We start from the raw sequence: 25,152 nt of genomic DNA, 5'->3' as shown, positions 1-25,152 counted from the left end.
GCCAATATTTGTACTCATGTACTTTGCACTATTGTCATGACAGTGAGCAAAGAGTAGTTTGTAAATGAGTCATGAAAACCAGTGAACTGAAAGCTCTAGGCCTTCCTGTTGATCCTTCTTCCTGGAGCTTCTCTCAGATTTTTCTTTGAAACAGAAACTTGGACTCCTGACAGACATATTTGATTCAAGAAGTTGGTGTGCTTCCTTCCGTTGGGTTTCTAATTTAATCACCTTCATTTTGGGGAAGCTTCTCAACAAAACAAAAAGGAATTGATAGCATGTGTATAGCCAGATATCACTATAATGGGGATGAAGAACCTGTGGCCCTCCAAATGTTGTTGGACCTCGGCTCCCATCAGCCTCAGTCTTCATGGCTAGTGATGAAATATGACAAAAGCTGTAGCCCAACAACATTTGGAAGGGTCACAGTTTCCTCACACCTGCTCTGTAAGCTTAAAGGATATTGGGAAGGCCTGGTGGTGCTGTGGGTTAAACCACAGAGCCTAGGACTTGCCGATCAGAAGGTCGGCGGTTCGAATCCCTGCGACGTGGTGAGCTCCCGTTGTTCAGTCCCAGCTCCTGCCCACCTAGCAGTTCTAAAGCACGTCAAAGTGCAAGTAGATAAATAGGTACCACTCTGGCGGGAAGGTAAACGGCGTTTCCGTGCGCTGCTCTGGTTGGCTAGACATGCTGGCCACATGACCCGGAAGCTGTACACCGGCTCCCTCAGCCATTAAAGCGAGATGAGCGCCGCAACCCCAGAGTCAGTCACGACTGGACCTAATGGTCAGGGGTCCCTTTACCTTTTATACAGTGGTACCTCGGGTTACATACGCTTCAGGTTACAGACTCTGCTAACCCAGAATTATTACCTCGGGTTAAGAACTTTGCTTCAGAATGAGAACAGAAATCATGCTCCGGCGGCGCGGCGGCAGCAGGAGGCCCCATTAGCTAAAGTGGTGCTTCAGGTTAAGAACAGTTTCAGGTTATGAACGACCTCCGGAACGAATTAAGTACTTAACCCGAGGTACCACTGTACTGTTATGCTTTTGGTTCTCCTTCCCTTCTCCTCAGGCAGGCCTGTTTCCATACATTGCTTTTTCTTCAAGTTGCTGAATGTTGCACACCCCCTCCCTGACCGGTTCTTTGCTTCCCTACGCAGGCATGTCAAATTCCATATCTGACAAGAGGGTTTCTCAGGTGCTGTCTGTGTATTTATAATCTTTATTTTTCTACCATTTGTTTTAGTACTCCCCCAAACTATATCGGAGAACTAACTTTTTAAAATAAAATTTGATTGATTTAAGAGAGAACCATTCTCTCTTTCATTAACTTCTTTTTCTTGCACTATATAACATGTGAAATTGGCTCCCCACTTGCAACCCCACAAAAAAAAAAAGAAAAATCAGTTTTTGAACTGACTTTATTATTCCTAGTTTGACTTGACAGTCCGCAATCTTGTCCATTGAAGTGATGAATTGATCTTTCTGCTGCCCCTCTTCTCTTTCTACTGGAATACTGATGGCATGTTGAAAGAATGTTTCAGTAGTAGAATAGTATATCACCAGCCAGCCTTAGGTGACATCTTAACATGCAAAATAGCTGCCAGAAGTGGACAACAAAATTAAGCATGCACTCTCTCTCTCTCCCTCTCCCTCTCCCACACAAACACACGCACCACCCACACCCCAGCTTTACTAGTAATGAAGTTACGTGAGCCATAGAGCAATAACTGAGAAGTATTGCAGCGGGCAGGGGTATCAGTTCAGAATCAGCATCTTTAGGCCCCTTTCCTTATATATTTCAGTTGCAGAGTCAAATAATAGTGATTAAATGGGCCTCAAGTGGACTCTGAAAATAGTATTATTCCACTGGACTTTTATTTTTACCTAGGGCCTCAACTGATTCACAGTGCAATCCTGCAAATGCCTACTAAGAAGTAAGCCTTTCTGAGTTCAATAGGATTTACTTCTAGATAAATGGGTGTAGGATTGCAGCCCTACTCTCCTAATTCTATTGCTGTTTGTTTTTATTGTACCTCTTCCTTGAGTTAGCATGCGCCTAGAAAACCAGGATACAAATTTTCCCTTTTTAAAAAACAAAGAAAGCTGTTGATTTGGTATGATGCAGCACAAGCTAGTTTCATTTCATGTTGTAGTAACTAATGCAATCATTATGTTACACTTGCCACATCTGTCTATTTTGATGTTTGCTTTCTTTTCTCTTGTGCTTACGCCTCGTTTTCACAACAAAGAATGGTGTTATGACAGAACGGGGCTTGAAAATTCTACTTAAGCATTAATTGACCAAAAAAACCACAAAAAAACAACCCAACAACTTCGTTTAGCATGAGCCCAAGTATGGAAGTACCGGTACTCTGACTTCCTTATTCTACCAAAAATGCCTAGTTACATTTCTATCAGCATTACATGTACAAGTTGTTAGTTTCTCAAATCTGATTTTCACAGAGCACTTATATGAGCAGTAATTGCTCAGCTGGATTTCCACAGGCATTTTCAGGAGGACAAGCCCTTTCTAATGACTTTGATTAGTTGTGATAAAGAAGAGCAGATAGCTATGCTCTAACAATTAAGTCTTGAGGCGTCATTTCCTCATGAAGGAGCCTGTGACTGATTGGCAGATTCTGAAAGTCTGTCCTGCTATACCTTGACACAGCAAATAACCCTCATCTGGAAGTTCAAAAATATGCGAGTGCTTGTCATTCTTTACAGGTGAAATATGTTTATTACAGCCACAGTTCTGAAAGTAGGAGGTGTAGTAGCTGTCTTGAGCCCTCCCATCCTCTTGATTGATTGCATTTTATCTAAAATTTATAGCCTACTCAGGGACTCAAAATGGTCTACTTACACTTTTACAGTTCACATTAAGAAACAAATGAGATTCTGGAAGGACTTGCTTTCTACCTAAGGATCCAAAATGATGGCTGCCCTTGGTATTCTGATTTCCACTGATTCTCTCACATGTCTTCTGGATTTGAGTGAGGGCCTGGATTGGTTTTTCCCCAGGGTTTGTAAACACTTTGAAGCAGTGATGTGGGTGCTTGCTGTTTCTTAGTGTTGCAAAAGCCTGGTGAAAAGTGGAACAAAACTTCTGGTTTCCCCATCTCTGATAAAGCAAAAGACATTGCCTCCGCCCCCCCCCCAGCCCCCCGCAAGTTCTCTGCCTTTGGAGAAGTGAAGGGTTCTCTCATCTTGTACTGGACATTTGGGGCAAAGGTTGCCAGAAATAGGCTGGCCAATTGCATTTGTGCAATTCCTATGTACAGGTATCTGAGAACGTTACTTGCCTTCAACTCAGTATTATATTTTATTCAATTTTGACAAGAAATGAAAGTCTGTGTGGTCCAAAGGTGTGCAGAGTGTTGTTGTTGTTCATTTATAACCTGCTCTTCTCCTTGAGGTCTCAAGGTGGGTTACAGCACAGCAATTTAAAATACAAAATTAAAAGCAATTTAAATCCAACCTAGTATTTTATTTGGGGGTGGAGCTGTAGAAAAAGACAGTTTATTTAGTATGTTATGCACATTTTCTTATTTATGACCAAAAGCAGACCAAATCCAAGGGATGTGTATAACAACCAGTATTCACCTAAGCAACAAGATGAACATCAGCATTGGGGAATATGTTCCTTACTTGCATAGAAAATGTTTTCATAATATGTTGTTGTTTCTTAAATTTGTATATGCCCTTCATCTAAAGGTCCCAGGGCAGTTCACAACAGAAAAATACAAAATAACAATACAAAATACATAATAAAACAAAAAGAAACCAATAACCAGCTTCCCACAAACACATTTTTAAAAGCCCTAGACAGTTAATCAGCCAAACACCTTGTTGAAGAGAAACATTTTCGCCCAGCACCCGAAGGTGTATAATGAAGATGCCAGGCAAGTTTCCCTGGGGAGAGCATTTCACAAATGGGGACCCACCACAGAAAAGGCCCGTCCTTGTGTTCCCATCCCCTGGGCTTCTAGTGGGGGAGGGACACGAAGAAGGATCTCAGATGATAATTGCAGAGTCCGGGTTGGTTCATAATGGGGAGAGAAGTTAAGTGGGCTCTTTCATTTCCTGCCTCCCAACACTCAGCATTCAGTGCTCATTGGATTGTTTTTGCGGTTCCCCCTCCTTGCTCAATATTTGTACTTTTAGCAAACCTTCAAGTTGTTACAGGCCTATAATGATAACCTCTCACTTGTTTGTGGATGGCACTATTTTGCCTACATAAGTGTCAGTACACTTGCTTAACATTGAAAATTGCACTTTCTCCATCATTCTCTTAACCACCCCATCTGCCCTGGTTCTCTTGACTGCATTAGCTGATCTGCTGTACAGTCAAACCTCAGCTCTCGAACAGTTCCGTTTTCAAATGATTTGGTTCCCAAACAACGAAAACCTGGAAGTAAACGCCTCCAGTTTTCAAACATTTTTCGGAAGCCGAACACCTGACGCAGCTTACACTTGAGTGCAGGAAGTTCCTGCAGCCAATTGGAAGCTGCAATTTGGTTGTTGAATATTTCAAAAGCTGAACGGGCTTCCGGAATGGATTATGTTCGACAACCGAGGTTTGATTGTACTGTCAAAATGGTGCTAGACAGCCTTTGTCCAGTGGCTGAGTGTTAATAGGGACCTGGAACACTTTAGAACGGGGGGGAGGGGGGCTAACCTGTGGCCATCGAGAGGTTATGCTGAACTACTGTTCCCATCAGCTTCAGCAAACATAGCCAATGGTCAGGGTTGATGAGAGTTGTAGTTCAGCATAACATCCAGAGAGCCACAGGTTAACCACCACTGCTTTAGAATTTGCTTGGGGACCTTGAAATTCAGTGTTTGTTGAACTTGAGACACCTCATCATCCCATACATTAGCAACGTACACTGACTGAACAGATACTGTATGTATGGGATTACTGGGCTTCCAGCAACTTAATTAAATCGTAAGCTAGCAAAAAAGTTGTAACTTAAACCCAAACATTTAAAAGCTTATGAGCCTATGGTATTAATGAAAATACTGTATACTTAGAATGGTGTATGGTTCTTCTTCGACAGCAGTTTTTTTTTTTACAGGTGGTGATCAAAGCCTCTGTAGGTGCCTCATCTGTTTCATTACATATTCTTTATAGTCATCGCTGCTTGAAATAGCCTCTGCACAGTGATTATTCCACACGGTGACTACTCCACACAGCAACTTCAATGTGTGGAGCATTTTTGCTATTGCTCCATTCAGTTGATGCTCCTGTAACATGTGGCTGTGGCATGGACATTCTCCATGCTATTGAGCCATCTATTTGGCAAACTGTCATAGTGTTCATATTTCATAAAACTTTAGTGTAGATTCAGGTACATTTATCCTCGGGATAACTAATAACTATATAGTCAGTTAGCTGTATTGCTATATTATTCTTGAAAATAGAAAAATCTACATGACGGTTTCTCTTTGAGATAATCTAGCATTATTTACCAGATAAACTTTGTTTCATATAATTAATAGTCAATGATTCTTCAGTAAGCACAGTATTCTGCCAACTGTCTCTTAAGACCATTTGGGGTGTGTAATAAGAAAAGCCTATCAGATGCCAGTAGAAAAATTGGCAATGAATATCTTTCCTGTCTTGCCAAGGAGACATTCTCCCGCTCCCAAGTGTAAATAAAACACTACTGGTACAAAGAGCTGACATACAGCCTTTCATATCTTTTTTGCAGGAGATAATATAGAAAAAATAATTTGTATTTTTGTGCCAGTAAGGTGCATTCCTCTGTATTTTTTGTTTGACAGTAAGCCCCATTGAACACAGAGATTACGAGTTTTCCAGTAAATACAGGATTTGGCTGTATGAGTTGTATCCAGCTACTCAGAGTAGACTCATTGAAATTAATACATCTTAATGAGTCGTTGTCATCAATTTCAACATATCTACTCTGAGTAGGCCCTAGTTGCCCCACTGAATGACTTCTAAGGAAACCTGTGTAAGATCAATCTCCATGGCTATGTACTTACATGGACGTAAATTCTATAGAAATCAGAAATCAATTTCACTTTCACAAATACACAGTAGAAGTGTATATTGATAATTGCAAAGGGTATATAATGCTTATGACAATATATTATCACAGAGTTTGTTCGTGATTTGGGTGTATAAGGCATGAATATGGTTTTGAAATGCAGAGCATGTTGAATAAGCAGCGCATATTGCTTGGTGTGAGCAATCTTGTTACTAAGAAGAGCATTTCAGCACCTGCATTTTACATATGAATATCTTATTGGTTCATGATGTGTGGTTTTTAGCACTCTCAGGATAGACCTATTTTTTTTAAAAAAATGCCTACTATTTTCTAAAATGTAAGTGGGACCTGCAGTTAGATGTTGCAATATATCCTGACCCACATCAAATGCTTCTGTTCAGTACTTCAGACAGCAAACCTCTAGGAGGTGATAAGCTTTTAAGCCAATTCCCTCTCACCCCCCAAGAGAACACTCTTCTTGAACTGAACTCACCAAGCTATAGCTCTTGGAGACCACTAGATCTACATTAGGAGTTGGGTTATTTTTAGTATATACTTTTTCACCTCTGCGTGGCTAGGGAGTCCCCTAATAATTTAGAAACCCCTAACTTATTTGTGGGTGGCCCAGCTTTATTTTCAAATAGGTGCTCAGTCTGCTGAGTATACTCTCAGTATCTATGTATTTATTAATTACATTTTTGAATGACTGAGTACATACTGTATTTATGTGCCTTGAGTTCTTTTATACCAAAGTGTTTTGTGATCCGCCGAAGTATGCTAAAATAAAATATTCTAAGGAAATTTGTGCAGATGCTGCAAAAAAATCAATATACATTCCAAAAGCTGTGTAATGATAACCTCTTATAAAGAAGACGGTTGCTTGTAAAACCATTCTTGTCCTCACTGGAAGAAGTAAAACCTCTTGAATACTTGACGTAAGGATTAATATCACTAGATTTCACTTTGAGATCGAGAACAGTACAAAATTGCGAAGTTGCAAGCACAGTTCCTCTGAGGACAATGAAAGGGTTAAGCAGGGGTCTGAATAATATTTCTTCCTGATCATCTTTTAAAGCGGTTAACCTATTATTTTAAGAGAGAGATTTCCCCCCCCCCCTTTTGCTGGCGCTTCTTTTCTTTAACTCCCTAGCATTGGAGGAGGTGGATGGGGTGTAAAGGCGAGGAGGGTGGGGGGGAATTGGCAATCTCGGTCTTCATTCATGCTTTTGACAGATAATAAAGCCCCGCTCTGGGAGTGCGCGGCGCCTCTTTCGACGAGGAAGTCGCCGTGCGCCGCATCCCATTGGTGCTCCGGAGCGGAGCGATTTAAATATTAAATGAGACCTTTTAAGGCAAGATCGGCGGATGACATTTGCGAGAGGAAGGTGTCCGCGGCAGCGCTGGGGGCGGGAGATGAGTTACATAGATGGGGTTAGTTTCCTGCTTGTTTCCTACTCAGCCTCCGTCCCTGTGCTTGACGTTGAAAACTTTTAAGGTGGGAGGGAGGCCAGAGGGAGGCGTCTGGCGTTAAGGTAGCCTCGAGAGGGGACGGGCTCCCGGGAGCGCCTAAAAAGAAGAGTACGGGGTTGAGCAGTGTGTGTCATGAGAGGAGATTTGGTGGGTTACGCGTTTGTGGAAACGAGACTCAGTCGGGGACGGCGAGTAGGGGGCGAGCTGCCTCCCGGGCTTCCTGGCTGTGTGGGAAAGGGCCCCTGTGCCTTTAAGAGCCTGCCTCTGCTTAAGGGGGAAGCGGCGGGGCGGGGGCCCGACTGGGATAATATGCGCGGAGCTTTGCGAGACTCCTAAAATTAACCGACTTCCTTTCGCTGAAGTTTCTGGAGTTCGCGGGGCCGCGCGGTCCAGCTTTAGGCCGCTTCCATGGCGCCCTCGGAACCGGCGCCCTGCGGGTCTCGCACTGGGCTGCTGGAGGGAAGCGCCTCACGATCCCGGCTGTCGCCTCGGGATCCCCGATGACGGCGATCGTGCAGGTCGTCGCGCTTCCTCGCCTTTTCCATAATAGCTGCAGCGGGGGAAAGAAAAGCCCACTGGTTCGCTTCCCCGGGCCGATGATTATGAACCTGCAGCGGCGGGTTAATGGGAAACTGGAAACAAAGGCGGCGCGAGGCCTCTTGCTGGTGCCGCTTCTGCCCCTGCCAGCCTTGCGCCCGTAGCGGCAGCCCCGGTTCCGCCTGGCAAGAGGGGAATTCTGCGGGAGCTTCCTTAAGCGGCGGCGCCACCTTAAAGAGCCTGATGACTTTTCTCGTTACATTGTAGCAGCGGAAAGAATGTCGGCGCGGGCCGTGGCTGACGTCAGAGGGGAGCAACGCAGAGCGGCGGCGGCGGCCAGCAGGCAGCAGCGGCGGCCCCGGCACGGAGGCGGCGGCGGAGGAGGAGGAGGCGGAGGCGAGATCGGCCCCGGCCCCGCCAGCACTGCTGCCGCGAGCACGACCCCAGCCACCAGCGCGGCAATGGCGACGGTCGGGGAGCGCAAGTCCTTTCCCAGCCCGGAGGCGATGCTGGGGCAGCCCTGGAGCCATTGGGTCGATGCTGCTAAACTTCACGGGAACGACGGTGAGAGGTGGATGGGGGAGGGAAGGACAGGAGAGGGGTCCGGCCCGGCAGCCAAGGGGTTAACCCAGCTGGTCGCCTGCGGGGGAGGCGCTCCAGCCTTCCTCTTGTCCCCGGAATCTGTCCCAGGCTCGGAGATAGGTGGGGAGTTGCGGTGATTGGCCAGGAAGAGCCAGGTTTCACCCGGAGCCAACTCCACCCTGCCGCTCTCCGAGGTTTATCTGCATGTGGGTAATCCTTAGTGTGCCTGTGACAGGCTGCTCTCCAATCCTTAGGTATAGGTATGCTTCCTCAACTGAGAGCAGATTTAGGGTATGTTCTGCTTCTCATTTACCTGAGTAACCAAGAGAGCAGCTGCATGCTTCCAGGTATTTTGTCTCTGCTAGGGCCATTCCTACGTTGCAGTTTTTGTTTACAGGTGCTTTGAGCTGGAACACAAAAGCCACATCAAGCAAAAGACTTTAATGTGTTTACCACTCTCTGTTAGGAAGGCATTATTCTGAATATTTAAAGTTGTTTAATATAATAACTGTACATGGCTTGCTAATCGATGTGCTTTTTGCTTTTTTACATCTTACAATATGTGCTCACTTGTGTGTTCCTACAAGTCATTCCCATGACTAATAAGGTATTTGGGGGACTGACTTACATCGTCTGCCTGTGAATAAAAATGGTCACATGGGAAGTGTTTCCAAATAAAAGTATTTACAGGTGCATGCAACCCATCTATCAAATGATATGTATGGATCTTTTGAGGTTGTAGTGCATTCAGCTTTTATGTTTAGGGACTTGCTGCAATGGTGACTTATATCTGACGGTGAGAAGTTAAGTACGGCGGTATCTTGGTTTACGAACTTAATCCGTTCCGGAAGTCCGTTCTTAAACCGAGGTTCGCTTTCCCTAATGAGGCCTCCCGCTGCAGGTGCCCTTCCACCATTCGGCTTCCATTCGTAGACGAAGGTAAAGTTCGCTAACTGGAACACTACTTCCAGTTTTGCGGAGTTCGTATACTGAATAGTTTGTAAATAGGGTTGTTCTTAAACTGAGGTGCTACTGTATGTACTATGTTTAAGTAGGTGTCTGTGATTGGAGCTGTTTTTTCTACCTTCTGTTTTGTCTATCTAATGAATTCACCCCTTTCTAGCTACCTTGCTTATGTGAGATGAGGGGAAAGGATGTGTTGTATACTTTTGCAGCAAATATATTTTATAGCTATCCTTGGAACAAATGTTTCGTATTAACATTGGCAAAAACAGTGTCTAGCATGTCATTTCTCCATAGTCACCATTCCACAAGGACTCCTTAAACTGAAGTTCTTATTTTTGTTTGACACATAGGAGCAACCTTGGAAGAAAATTTCAAGGAATATGGGAAAAACCGAGAAGCGATGCGACTCTGTAGAGAAGGTGAGTCTGACGTGAAAAGGTCTTTCCATTCATAGACTGGTCAGTGAAATGGGCAGATGTAGGGTCTTGCAAAGGCCTATGTTTGCAAGCCAAATCTGTATTAAACCTGAAATTAATATTTTGAGGTTCTTGTAAGCTTGATCCAGTGGCTAGTTTTTGTCTAAAACCATTATCATATTTTCCCTTTATTTATTGGCTGTTTTACTGATGCATATGTGTTGAATTTGATAACATGGTCTCTGTTTCCCATCAGTTTAGCAATGCTTGCATCTCTCACTAAGTCATTAATATCATTTAGGATATTAGGATATCACTTAGGATATACTTAAGTCCAGGGTCACTTCCCCTCTGGTCAGTTTCAGGACTGATTTTTCTAGGGCATGATTGTTGAGGGTATTATTAGAAATTTTACCTCTTCGTTGAGGCCAGTACGTGCATTTACCCAGTTTATGGCCTAGAGTTCACACGTAACACTAAGCCAGTGTAATGTGTCTTAGTATGAACAAGCAGATGTGTGGGCTCCCAGGGAAAAGAGTGTGGCTGCTTTGTTCCCCTTCTAGGCCTGATACTACTATGCTGCTATCAGCCAAGTTGCAGTTCGGCTTAGTGTTATACCTGAACCTGGGCTTTGGCGTGGGAGCAGATTTAACCATGAGCAGTAAACCATAGAACAAACTTTGGCTGTAGCTCATGTTTTGTCAGGAGCAAAATAAACCATGAGTCTTGGTTCAGTTATAACACAAAGCCAAACTGTAGCTTAACTTTACAGGAGCATGGTACAAACAGGATTGGAGCAGGAGCAAAGTGGCCGCAATATTCTCTCTGAGAACCTGCATGCTTGCTTGTTGTTAAGCTATGGTTTGGCTCCGCATTGAATGCAAATCAGGTCTCCATAAGGGTAATTAATGTCCATCACAACAGTAGTAATACCTCTTTTGCTTGTTCCAGATTTAATTGTCCATCTTGAGATCACACATAGTACTTTGATCAGGGTTACAGTTGTTAGTACATTTTGAGTACTAAAATATTTTTCGGATGTGTTAAGTAATTCTGTGGTGTGTTATGCTGGAAGGGCAATTGTGATTAGTTTCAGAAATGTTTTACTTTGCAAGGACCGCTTAGTCAGGAGTGCTAATTTAAAAGAACTCTCATTTTTTAAAAATAGAAAATATGTATTTGATCAATAAAGCTAGATTTAACTATCAGAAAACTCGTATCTCAGCTAAAAAAAACTTCACAGAATCAAGTTGGAACCTATACAAGGCCACTTAAATGAATCGGGGTGAGGGAGATGTGCAGCAGCAGTACTTGGAGAACTAATTCAGTGTTCAAATCAACAGCACAAAAATTGCTAGTCCATGTGCTATTGGTTCTCCAACCCACAACATACCTATATTGGGGAGAGAGGAGACAGAATAGACTGGAGAACTGTCCATCATCTAGCTCCCAGTGGTCCAGCTAAGGTGGCCTCTCCCTCCTCAAACTGTCTATAAGAATTCTCAAAAACCTTCTTGCCCTGAGGGTACAGTGGTACCTCGGGTTACATACGCTTCAGGTTACAGACTCTGCTAACCCAGAAATAGTACCTCAGAAATAACCCAGAAATAGTACCTCAGGTTAAGAATTTTGCTTCAGGATGAGAACAGAAATCGTGCTCCGGCGGCACGGCGGTAGCAGGAGGCCCCATTAGCTAAAGTGGTGCTTCAGGTTAAGAACAGTTTCAGATTAAGAACGGACCTCCGGAATGAATTAAGTACTTAACCTTGAGGTACCACTGTATATTAATGAATTAAAAATAATAAGTAAATATAGTAATCATTGGGGATATATGGACAACTTGAAAGAAGCCAAGAACCAACAGTCCTCCATTTTACATAAGCTTTTCTTCTTGCCCTTTGAATCTCTGGTGCTCCTTGGCAAACCTACAAGGGCTTGCACCAGCCTGGTGTCCTCCAGATATTTTGGACTACAACTCCCATCATCCCTAGCAGCACAGCTGAGGCCTCAGAGTTGAGAATATATTAAAACAAGGAAGTTGCCTACTACTGCAGCTGCTCTACAGTGTTAAGTAGTAATTGTGTATGCACAAAACAGTTGTTAATACAAACCCATGTAATTTGCACAGAATCTAACTATTGGTATACTGTGGCTTTGTTGTGTTTTCACAGTGGAGTGACAAAATAGCTTTGGTTGTTCAGGACTGGGAAACAAGATTGCTGCTAAAACTTCTAAACCACGCCTCCCCAAATTTGGCATTATTTCAAAGTTACCATCCAGACACAATTCGTACTTTTAAAAGTGTATATATTGTTCCTGTGTATGTGCTCACATTGTGTCAAGGCACTGGCCTTGATTCTGCAGAACTTGTGTTGGAATGAATTGTGTGTGTGTGTGTTTTTAAAATGCCCCCCCCCCCAATTTTAAAAACAATATTCTTATACATTCACATCATTTTCAATTTCTATACTTCTGGGATTACTTAGAGCCCTCAAACTTCCCCAACCCCCACTTCCAGTTTCCAATTTCTCCCTATTTTTGCATCTACTGTATTTTTCGCCCTATAGGACGCACCGTCCCATAAGGCGCACCTAGTTTTTTGGGGGGGAAATAAAGGGGGGGAATTATTATTTTCCCCCCGGCGTGGGGCTGGGGCGGGGGAAGCTTGAGCTTCCCCTGACCCCAGCCCCCAAACCGGCAGCTCTCTGCAAGCCGTGGGAGCGCTCCCGCTGCTTGCTGAGAGGTGCACGAAGCCTGGACGCGCTGAGCTGAGCGCGCGCAGGCTTCAGCATGCAGGCAAGTCTCCGCAAGCAGCAGGAGCGCTCCCGCTGCTTGCGGAGAGCTGCGCGATGCCTGGACGCGCTGAGCTCAGCGTGCGCAGGCTTCAGCATGCAGGCAAGTCTCCGCAAGCAGCGGGAGCGCTCCTGCTGCTTGCAGAGAGGTCCTCGAAGCCTGGTCGCACTGAGCTGAGCGCGCGCAGGCTTCAGCATGCAGGCAAGTCTCCGCAAGCAGCGGGAGCGCTCCTGCTGCTTGCAGAGAGGTCCTCGAAGCCTGGTCGCACTGAGCTGAGCGCGCGCAGGCTTCAGCATGCAGGCAAGTCTCCGCAAGCAGCGGGAGCCCAGTGCTGGGCTCCCGCTGCTTGCGGAGAGGTGTGCGAAGCCTGGAGAGCGCGAGGGGTCGGTGCGCACTGACCCCTCTCGCTCTCCAGGCTTCAGCGAAAGCCTGCATTCGCCCCATAGGATGCACACACATTTCCCCTTCATTTTTGGAGGGGGAAAAGTGCGTCCTATAGGGCGAAAAATATGGTGATTACATTTTTCTAATTCATTTTATCTCCTTTTTTAACCTTAAATCATATTACATTATAAGTGTTATCACAATCCTAACGTTTTTAAGTATCTACAGCTGTCTTTAAGATATTCTATAATTTTATTCCACTCTTGACTAAATTTTTTATCATCTTGGTGCCTGATCTTCACGGTCATCTTTACATTTCGGCATAGTTCGTCATTTTGGTTATCCACTCTTCTTTGGTTGGAACTTTCTCTTCCTTCCACTTCTGGGCGAGTAGCATTCTGTTGTCGAATACATAAATAGTCTTTTTAAATCTTTTGGTTTTTCATCTGTTAACCCTAGTAAACCTAGTAAAAAAGGCTTCTGGTTTTTTATGAAAGTTATCTTAAACATTTTCTTTAGGAATGAATTGAGTGTTAACTGTGTGATTAATTTCATTTGGCTTACTTGGGATATAGAAGAGACATATCGCTGCCCATAAACATACAGAGCCCTGTGGGAAATATATTAACGTTTAGGTTGCCGGGAGCTGCCAGAGCGGGGTGAGCATCCTAGTTATTTTATTCCTGGTTTAGTGTGGAATCTAAGAGTGTGAGTTGTATTCACTGCTTAAGAATTAATTTCTGCTACATTTGCAAGGTGGTCTTAGGAAAGTCCTTGCCTGTCAACCTCAGCTTCATGATTAATAATAATAATAATAATAATAATAATAATAAATAATAATTTATACCCCGCCCTCCCCAGCCAGAGCCGGGCTCATAGCGGCTAACATCATATGAATAATACAATATGCATAAAAACAAGCAATCAATTGATTAAAATGCATCCCAAAATTAATTCAAATAAATTAAAATTAAAACTGGACAAATGACAATCCTAAAATTGAAAGTGGTTAATACTCACCAGGACCGACTGTTTCCACTGATATTATAAGGACCTGTGAGCGGGCTGGGAGACCTGCTTTGTGCTTATTGTTATATAAAGAGTCAGACTGAACCCTGACCAAAGGTCTGGCGGAACAGCTCTGTCTTGCAGACCCTGTGGAAGGATGTCAAATCTCACAGGGCCCTGGTCTCTTGTGAGAGAGCGTTCCACCAGGCTGGGGCCATGGCCGAAAAGGCCCTGGCTCTGGTCGAGGCCAGTCTAATCTCCCTGGGGCCCAGAATCTTCAGGGTGTTGTTATTTGCAGACCGTAAGGTCCTCCATGGGGCATACCAGGAGAGGCAGTATGATGCCCAAGGTGCAGGGGACTGAACTGCCTTGCTGGGTTGTTGTAAGGATTACCTGAATAATATACATGCAGTACTGCAGTTTACATGCAGTAAACTGTCAGGATCGTAATGTGGCTACACTTGGAATACAGTGGTACCTCAGGTTAAGTACTTAATTCGTTCTGGAGAGCCATTCTTAACCTGAAACTGTTCTTAACCTGAAGCACCACTTTAGCTAATGGGGCCTCCCACTGTGCCACCACTGCACAATTTCTGTTCTCATCCTGAAGCAAAGTTCTTAACCCGAGGTACTATGTCTGGGTTAGCGGAGTCTAACCTGAAGCGTCTGTAACCCGAGGTACCACTGTACTGTGCACAGTTATTTTATTGCTTTTCAAAAATAAATAAATGTACAGCTAAAATGTACAAATTTGCTAAAAAGGGGCAACCAAAATTATTAGGGAATGGCGCTTTCTAGGTTAGAAGAAAGTTGAATAATGTGGCAGGGGGAATGATCATAGCTTACATATCATATGAATGTTTTTATCCCCCTCAAAATACTAGTATATATCCAATAAAAATGACTAGTGATTTAGGATTGACAAAGGGGGAGAACTACTTCACACAACAATTAATTTGTGGAATTGTCTGTTGCAACATGTGGTGATGACCACTAGCTTAGAAGATTTTAAAAGGGGGATTTGATACATTCATGATTGAGTACATAGTCACATGTGGTGTGTGGGAAGACCGCTCGCTTGAATGAATGGGTCCTTCATTGTGCTCATGTTCATTGGGTATATAATTTTACAGAAGTTTGTACATATGTCTGAGCTCTGGCCAGGGAACTGTCCCTGATGCTACAGTACATGTAGGAAACTGGGTTTATGAGAAGCTTTAATGCATATAATTGCTTTAACAACAGATTCCACTTCAGACAATTAAATAATTTTCAGAGGAGTTTAAATGTGTCTTTAAAATAGTTTGCCTACTATTAATGATTTTGAATTTATTGTAGTTTTTGCTGGCCAAATTTCTCTAGTTTTACTGAGGAAATATTGTGCAGAGCTTTGTTGTCATCCTAACTGATGTATCCCATGTCCACTGCGGTCTCCTTACCAGCTGCAGCTAACTTTGTCTAAAGAATGAAAGCAGATTGACTTGTCATGGTGGTTGATTACTATGATTTTCATGGTTTGTTATAATTCATGTCAAAGTTAAATTAGTAGGCCCTGATCTATGCTTCACCTTGTCAGTTTCTAGCATAACTGGACTATACCTTACATTTCTTTGATTATAACTAATTTGGAGACTTGAACTTCTTTATTTTAATTGTGGAGTATCTGTTTACATTTTTCATGTCCTGTGGTGTTTAGTTTCTCTCTTGTGGTATTGGAATACCCATTGATTATGGCAATCATATTCTCTCAAAAGTTCCCAGCCTTTTTTTACCTTCTTTGCTTTTTCCTAAATGATTTTCCAGTTTGGTTTTTAAAAATCATTGAACAGTAAGAGAGAGAGAGAGAGAGAACCAACCTGCAAACAAAAAAGTAGTAGACATAACTTTTTCTTTTTTTCTTCTTTAAAAATCCTTTGGCAGTTTGGTGACTTGTGTGACTTGTGTTTTGTCTATTCTTAATATCACCATATGATTATTATTTTTTAGCATCCCTGGTGCCTTAGTAGTTTGAACCAATTCTTAAATACTAGATTTTTTCACCATGCTATGAGCATCTTGAGACTAGATTGTTACAGTTCTGTAATTTATAAAAAACATATTGCAGTTTCCTTTTTATGAGAAACAATATTGGGAAATTAAAATTGGTGCACAGTGAATCATTTTTCTGGCTGGACGTTTAGAGCATCATTGTCCCATAAGATAGACTGTTTGCTTACCAGTACAGATAATATATTATTTTATTGGCCAAAACTAGATTGGGTCTCGCCCACTCTAATTACAGTGGCCCAATTTGGATGTTCTGGTAAACATAAACATGGATGTTCAGCATAAGATCAAGCTGCAGCTTTACCTGTGGTGCTACTGCAGGGAGGATTTTGGCAGCTTTCACTTTCTGTTTTAACAGATTTATCTGACAGATTTTTCTGAACTGGGGAAAGATGTTTCCTTTCAGTAAAATCATGCTGATGTGGCCCTTGGTGCAGTACAAACAGCTGGTGGGTTTGTAAGTTTTCATTTAAATGATATAACAGATTATATATCTTTCTCTTACATTTTCAGCCTTACCTTCAACATTTTTTTACATTAAAAAGATAAATGTGTAAAAGGTCTTCAGCTGTGTCAATACTACCTTCCTTGAAATCACGTTCTGATTAGAAACAGGATGGTTCCAGCAAGCATGTTTTCCACTTTAGCTAGAAAGTGTTGGCAGTGTATTTTAGTGCTGCTCTAACATGGGGCACAAGCATTGCAAGGTATTGCGTTCTTTCATTAGAGTTGAGGGTTCTCAGGGGAGATTGCTTAAAATAGCAGCAGCAAGTGAAGAATTAAAGGCAGGGTCTAAACACTCACATGTATTTTCAAAATATATGTATAGTTAAGTGTCAATAAGTGATCCCTGTTTGGCAACACTGCACACAAAATTGGACCTTGGAACCTCTAGGTCAGAATTCTTTTTTTCCCTGCTTTCCTATCATTTTTCAACACAATCAACACATTTGCAGGAGGAAAAGAAGTGGCTTCATAAAGCTCTGATTCCAGAAGATAACATATTGCTTTCATAGTTTTTAAGAGGTTGGAACATGACTTGGAACTCTTGGAGTTGCCAGGACACTCTAGCTCACTCTAGCCTGCTGGACAACTTTGCTGTCATGTCAGGAGCTGCTTATCAAAATACTGTTTATCAAATGCAATTTTTGATGATTATGATTATTTAATTAATTGCCTAACAAGTAGCATGAAGAAACCAATTCCCACCCTCCAACATAGAATAAGTCAATCAGCTGTATATTGGCATCTACCAACTGCATGCAGATGGTGAAATTTTCTTCAACGTTTCGGGTTCACATATTAAACTGCTAGTAGTTGTCTACTCTATGAGCACCCAGCAGTCCAAAGGTTATATGTGACCTTTTTAACAGGCATGCCAGTCTGTCACTTTGTTCTGCTTTGCACTTGAAATTCTTAGAAAAGGATCTGATCTAAACACAAAGCGTGGAGCCTCTTACTTAGATTTGCTTGTCACAAATTAACGAGAACAAAGCTTAGTCCTTGAACAAGAACGAACGAACAGAGTGTCCAATTGGCAGTGGGGAGCAGGGTAGAGATGGTGACCTGAAGCAGCTGGGATGCTGGAAGAATTCTGCATAGATGCAAATAATGCTATCTAAATCTGTAGTGACAGCATGTCTTCAGTCAAAGTATTCAGGTAATGGCTTGAAGTATTTCACCTTCAGTACAGATTATTTTTGTACAGTAGTAATATTGATGCTACAGTCAAGAGCCACATTTTAAACCTGGGAAACACAAGGAATTCCTGCTCAAGTGGCATTGCTTTTCATTACGAGATCCAGCACTTCTCACCTAAAGCTGTCCGTTGAAGTGAATGGGAAAGTCCTTTTAGATTTTCATGTATGTATTGCAGCCCAGTGATCACAAGAAATCGTAGGGTGTAGAACAGGGGTCAGCAAACTTTTTCACGGTCCCTCAGATCTTGTGGGGGGCCGGACTATATTTTGAAAAAGAAAGGAAGAACGAATTCCTATGCCCCACAAATAACCCAGAGATGCATTTTAAATAAAAGGACACATTCTACTCATGTAAAAACATGCTGATTCCCGGACCATCCGCAGGCCGGATTGAGAAGGCGATTGGGCCGGATTCAGCCCCCAGGCCTTAGTTTGCCTACCCATGGTGTAGAACTTATAAATTAAAGGCTTTTGTGGATGATGTGGCCCTAACAACCTAATGTGAACCTAATGTGGTACAACCTAATGTAAGCATTCCCAAGGTTTTAGATGAAATTAAAAAGTTTGGAGAAGTGGCAGGTTATAAATAAATGTAGAAAAGACTCACAATCAAGAGAATTAACATGGATAGACAATGGGCTACATACAGAGATCTGTTGGAATTTACAGGGAGTGAACCTTGATTGAAACCAATGGAAGAAGTAAGGAGCCAAATTACGCATTGGTTATAGTATCATCAAATATATGAAATGTTTAAATTAGATTTTTAAAAAGTGGGTTTCCAGATCAAAGCTCACAGTTTGAAAGAGAATCATTATGGAACAAGGATAAATTGTCAAAAATGTATAACTTTTTATTAGAATGGGAACCAAAAGATGAGTTAGTCAAAGCTTCAGTGACACACTGGGCAATAGATATAGGGCATAACATAGACCTAAACCTCTGGGAGAAATTCTGGAGGAATGATTTGAAGTTTACTGCATGTTATACTTCAAAAGAGACTTGTATGAAAATGATGCATAGATGGCATTTAACAGTGAGTAGGTTGGTCAAGATGTACAAAGTTGGATCAGATCTGTCCTGGTAATGCAGAGAAACAGAAGGAACATTTTTCCATATGTACATATATACCGCCCTATACCCAGAGGTCTCAATGTGGTTAAAAAGGTTAAAGGCTATGAGGAAATGATCTACAATGAGTTTTTAAAATGTTTAAAACAACATTCCCAAAAAAACCTGAGGCCTTTTTGTTAGGAATACTTAAGTCTGAAGTTCCCAGTTGTGAGAAAAAAATATTTATGTACACAACCACAGCAGCTCAAATTTTGCTAGTGCAAAGATGGAAAGTGAGTGAGATCCCTGATAAGGAAGATTGGAAATTTAAGATGATAGAATTTGTGGAAGCAGCAGGTTTAACCTATAGAATAAAAGAGCAAGAAGAATATTTATTCAAAGAGGAGTGGAATATTTAGAATATAATTGCTGGTAGCATTTAGATAAATTCAACAGTATGGTAAATATTTGAAGGATGTTAAACGGAGAAATGATTAGATTGGCTATAGTAAAATATGCAGGAATGATAGATAAGTAAAATGAAGCATGAAAAGAGAAGGGGGGAGTCAATTGTTACAAGGTATTATGTAAAATGTTTATTTTGAGATGTATAAACTGAAAATTAATTTTAAAAATTATTTAAAAATGTTAACAACAAATCACATGTTAACAACAAATCATACAGGTAGGTTTCCATAATGGCCTGGTTCACACAAAATGCTAAACAATGTTTTATTAAACTATAGCGTATTAATAGTGGACTATGGTTCACATTTCTAATATCATTTGTGTATAGTCCTGCTATTTTGTGTGGCTTTAAATTATTTTAACATGTTGCATATTGAATGGGAACACATAAAGTTATTAAATAAAATAATAGATACAAATAGATACCGTGCAGATAATAAGGAATGCTTTCTGGGACTCCTTAAGAACCTGCCCCAAAGTATCCAGGTTCATAGGACTAAGGCTTGGCAAACAATTTTGAAATGAGAGGCACCTGAAATGTTGCCTTGTGTGACAGCTTGATAGGACTAGCCAGACAAGTTTGACTGCAGTCATTATTGTTAGAAGGAAAAAACACCCTGTAGGCTGCACTACAGTTTGTGCAGAGCTGAAAACTTGTGGCGTAAGACAAAAGTGCTTGTAAACAGTATGGTCCAAACTGCATGGTATATATGTACTGTCATGCAGACATTGCCTTCTAGCATATGCCAGATCCAAACTGGAAACCATTGGAGATTATTTTGATTGGAATGCTTGTAAAAGTTTCAAACACGTCAGTTCAATAGCACATGCTAATGTTGGCATCCAGCTGTCTTGGGAGACAGTGGAGTGTGCCTCCAGGGTGAAGTCAAACTGCTGGAGAATCTCAGCACCTGATGTGGCTGCAGAGACTGGCAACTTGTAACTGCTGCCTCCAGTCTTCTTTTTGCTGCAATAAGAGCACCAAAGTGACTTCCCTGGGAGTGCAAGCCTGGGCAGTGTGTATGGAGGTTCTGGGCTGCCCAGGTGGCATGACTCCCCTCTCAGCCACACTGATGTAGTCCTAGGGAAAGCAGAGCAGTACATTTGGCACCAGCTTGGTTGCAGGAGTTACTGGAAGGAGGCTTACAAGACTCCATCCAGCTGTCTTAGGGACTCCACTCCAGGCAGGAGGGAGAAAGAGAGAGGTTGAATTAATTACTGAATAGTTACTGATTTTACATGCTTGAAGAACAGTGGCTGGAAATCATCATAACACTAAGCATTAATTCTTGCCTGATGGAAAGACCTCCCATTTTCTCTCCTTAAACAAAAGATTACAAAAATACAGTTACAGTTAAAAATGTTACATTGATACAAAGTTACACACACACAGATACATATATAGCAATATCAGTTCATTTTCTTTCTGACACACTCTTCCTCTAAGCCTCTGAGTTCTCACCCCTGGTTCAAACAAACAAACAAACAAATTATCTCTATTCCAGCTGCTCAGTTTAACTCATACTGGGTTCATCTATCATGTTACTAATCAATGTTTTGAAACAATGCGTTTCTAAAAGTGGGTTTTCTCTATGGAGAAATAGTATGAAATATTTTCTATATCACACAACAGATTCTAGAGCTCCCTACACTCTCCTTTTAGATACGTGGCTTCTCATTAGTTCTGGCTTTAACATAGTGATTAATATAATTGCTGCATTCTGTTTTATTTCATTTTAACTAATTTTTATGCATTTAAATTTCATGTTTGTATAATCTTCTGTACCAGCATTGCCTTCTGAATTTCAGAAAGGTAAATGATCAATATGATAGCGCATGTATGCTAACTCATGAGATCTGCTGTCTTTTATATTGCATAATTTTTTGCTTTTATATTGCATAATTTTTTTAAGTCTTGGTATTCTTGTGTTACTTGTCATACATGTGTTATCATATTGATCAGTTGTCTTCTTGGACGTATTTGCAGTAGGATACTTTCTCTTCCTGAGACAATTGGTCAGGCAAATACTCTGAATGTTTTATCGGAATCCTGAAAGTATATGAGTAGAAATACTCAGCCTTTTATAATGTGAATTCTAGAGTAGGCAATGCATTGCAGCAGTTTATGTAACATTATTAATCTGTAAACCAGCTGAATAGTTTTGTTGTTCATTTGAATATAAGTTGATTCCTTCCTACCTTTTGTGGTATAGAGAAGAATTCTTCAGCATTATCTTAGAAGTCTATCTGGAGTTAGCAGATGTAATTGATTGACAGCAGTTTCAACAGGTTTCCTAAACACTTTGACACTCAGTTTTGGGGGTGCTCAAGAGCACTTGCCTGACCAGTGCTAAAAACAAACATCACTCTGAAAGGTGAAGCTGGGGCTGACTTCTTTTGGTGGAGGTGATGGGACCTTGCATGCCAACACCAAAACAAGCCCAAGCCTTCACTTTCAGCTGTCAAGAGAAAGGGGCTGGGCCTGTCCATTTGGGTGCTAAAGCTCCCTAGAGTGCCTGTCTCTATCTCCAGATTTGGAGTTGGAGAGCAGTGGTTGCACACAGATCCACAGGCTTGATGGACCTCTGTTACTGTGGCCCTTAGGATATATGCAGTAATCCTAATTGGAAATCTACTAATTTCTCAATTGTCTCTTGTCTCTTAGTCTCATATTTATGCAGTGCCGATGGCGCATGGGTGTATGACAATATGTTTTGGATTATGCCCCTAGGTACCATAAAGGCTTTATTTAGTTTCAGACTGGTGTGTTTTAATATATGGCAGTTAATGTGTACTGTTACTTAGGAAATGTATGAATTGTATAGTGGGAAATGTGACTTCAAGTAATTTTTTCTTGATTTCAATCCATCCTAAATTTAAGAGTAAGACTCAGAGGCATCATGCCCCATGTTTAACCTACTGGCCATATAACCCATGAAATTCACTTCCTTAGAGGCTTACCTAAACTGCTTTCATTGCAGATTTTAGATAGCAGGCAACAGATTTTCTAGGCTGGCATTTAGAATGTTTCTTCACTGCTGAACTTTTTGTTCTTATATAATGTAATTGTCTTGGTATTTGTATTGGTTGGTAACATAAATAGATGAAAGCAAAGGGGTTTGGGGGGATTTATATACCACACCTTATTATTTCAGGGTAGTTATACAATACATTACCCACCCGCCCCCCAAGCTAGCACAAACCGCCTTTTGTATAGCAATATAGAAAGTTGGTATTTAAATTAAAAGTGAATTGAAAGTGAAATAAGGCCTGGTTTGGACATAAGCAAAAATCTCACCTCCACCCTTGTCCAGCTCTTTCGCTTCTGCACATACTGCAACTGAAGACTTTTTCAGGATTAATTACCCATAGTTTATCTTTACATCAAAATTAGGGGGAACTGTGGTTCAGAGCAAATCAGGATTCGGTGGTAGGCGGGGAACAGAATACACAATAGTAACAAAAAAGATAGAGAGAAGGGAAATACAGTGGTACCTCAGGTTAAGAACTTAATTTGTTCTGGAGGTCCATTCTTAACCTGAAACTGTTCTTAACCTGAGGTACCACTTTAGCTAATGGGGCCTCCCGCTGCCGTCGTGCGATTTTTGTTCTCATCCTGAAGCAAAGTTCTTAACCCGAGGTACTATTTCTGGGTTAGTGGAGTCTGTAACCTGAAGCGTATGTAACCTGAGGTACCACTGTAAATGAAAAAGTAGAGGGAGACTAGTTTTTCAAGGCCAGAAGAAATTATCTGTGGGCGTTTAATATCTAGCCTGAAATAATCAGTGTTCTTTCTTGAATAGCAATTGGTGGCTCTTTGGCCAATGGTTGGGGCCTTTCCCTCTGTTAAACTTTCTAGTGGGTTTGCCACTCCCACATGACATGAACAGTGGGGCCTTTGTCATATACCACCGGAGTGTGTGTGCGGAGGCGGTGTATTTGCCTGAAATTGGGCAGAGGGATCTTACTCCATTGGGAGCTCTGCTGACACAAGATCCCCGTGCTCAGTTTCAGGGAACTCTGCCTTCCCACTGCAACACTGTATGACACAGCCCCCACTGTTTGGAGGAGTGTCACTTTGGACAGAGTTTTTGGTTGGTTCGGGGGGCTACGGGGACCAGAGGAGGGAAAGAGAGCAGTCACTTGCATAAATTGCATAGCACTCATGCAACCATTAGATGCTACCCAAGAAATTTACCATTTGCTTCTTTTCTTGGTATTGCAAATTTTGGCCACCAGACAAAGGAACCCATAATCTCATTTAGGACTCCAGGATGAAGCTCCCACAAGGGGCATAAAGCATTGCTTTTCAGATGTTGGATTGGCACCCACAGGTTCACGGCCTAATCCAAGGTGGGTTGCAACCAAAGCACTACCACCGTACAAATATGTAGGGGGGGAAGGGGGAGGTTATAGGTTGGTCCCATGACTGAAAGGGTTGAGATTAATGGTATAAAAATTACATAAACTGATGTGCTCAAATAATTCATTGCTTACAGTAAGTCACGAAGGTTAAAATTTGATTGAGTGCTGTGGAGGCTAGCATAATACATTTTAGCAACACAGGAAGCCACCTGATACACATTTCCAAAATAGTTTCAATACTTGAGATTGGAAATGTCAAAATCAAGTGCAACTTTGTTTTAAATAAGAATTAAAAAATAAATTTTAAGAACCAAGGCAAGTGATTTTCATGTTGTTTACGGTTAAACTATGCTATACTTGTAAACAAGCAGTTTCCATGGTACTCCAACACCATTCCAAGTGTTTTTAAATAACCAGGTAATAAATTTTCAGAATGGCAACCCATTCATAAGATCTTGTTCTCTACATGAATGTAGTAGCTGGGTGGACACGGTCCACTTGTTTGAGGCATTGTGACTGATCTGGCTATGAACCTTTGCTCAAGTATTCAGTTGCAGATTCCTTGCATCAATAAGTGATATGCTGTGAGTGAGAAAATAGTTTTCTACCTCCTAAAGAGATAGGCTTGGAGGTTTTACCATCGTCCAGACTCGTTGACTGTGTGTTTTGTTTGTTCTTTGTCCATACAATGGTAGTTATAAATGTCATTCTGCCACGGAATGTACTTTATGATGTTCTGTAGAAAAGCTAAGCTGTTGTTACAAAACTGATAATGATTGGCCCTTACTGCATAGGCTGTCTTGCAAACTGAAGAAATATGATTTAGCTGTCCATTATGTATCTCTTAAAACTGTTTTAATTGCTGAGTACAGCCTGCTATCCAGATTAAAATGATATTGATTGGTATATTTAGTGCCAGGGCAGCCTGTGCTTTGAACTTACAGACCTAATTCAAACATAACTGGAAACCATGGTTTCCTGCCTCAGGCTTAGGCTCAGTCTCACAGCCTCACCCCTTTCATCTTTTGTACCTGCAAGGAAGAAGCAAGGGATGTTCAAACTCTACTTTGTGAGAGCAAACCAGATTCAGAGCCTGGTTTCAGATCCTGGCTTATTCAGTAATCACAGTTTCCCCAAGTTCTTACACTGTGGCAAACTGCTGTTACTGGCATCTGTTTGTCTCAAGAGAGCAATGGAGTGCACTTCTGGGGGTGAAGTCAAACCACTGTGTTAGCAGCACGGAAGTGACCTCCCCAGGACGCCAGCAAACAGTGGCTTGTTTAAAAGCCGAGACTTCTGATCTTCTTGCAGGTGTGAAAGTGGGGATGAGCCCACTAGTTCATTA

At 41.8% G+C, this 25,152-nt stretch overlaps 1 protein-coding gene across 2 annotated transcripts in view; it reads left to right on the top strand.

The window, feature by feature from the left end:
• ATXN7 (ataxin 7) overlaps positions 1 to 25,152 on the top strand; it is a 92,624-nt gene that overhangs the window by 21,799 nt on the left and 45,673 nt on the right. The window contains exons 1-3 of one of the 2 annotated variants that reach the window (XM_083491517.1): positions 7,487 to 7,636; positions 8,294 to 8,590; positions 9,925 to 9,993. In XM_083491517.1, coding sequence (XP_083347643.1) covers positions 8,305 to 8,590; positions 9,925 to 9,993 — 355 coding nt within the window. In that variant the 5' untranslated portion in view covers positions 7,487 to 7,636; positions 8,294 to 8,304. Of the gene's footprint in view, positions 1 to 7,486; positions 7,637 to 8,293; positions 8,591 to 9,924; positions 9,994 to 25,152 lie in introns of those variants that run through there. The other variant, XM_083491516.1, reaches the window with a different exon arrangement.

The sequence above is a fragment of the Podarcis liolepis genome (assembly GCF_965112155.1).
Source record: "Podarcis liolepis genome assembly, chromosome: 2".
In the NCBI taxonomy this organism is placed as follows: domain Eukaryota; kingdom Metazoa; phylum Chordata; class Lepidosauria; order Squamata; family Lacertidae; genus Podarcis; species Podarcis liolepis.
Note: the sequence above shows the minus strand (reverse complement) of the source record. Positions and strands in the feature narration are given on the sequence as shown.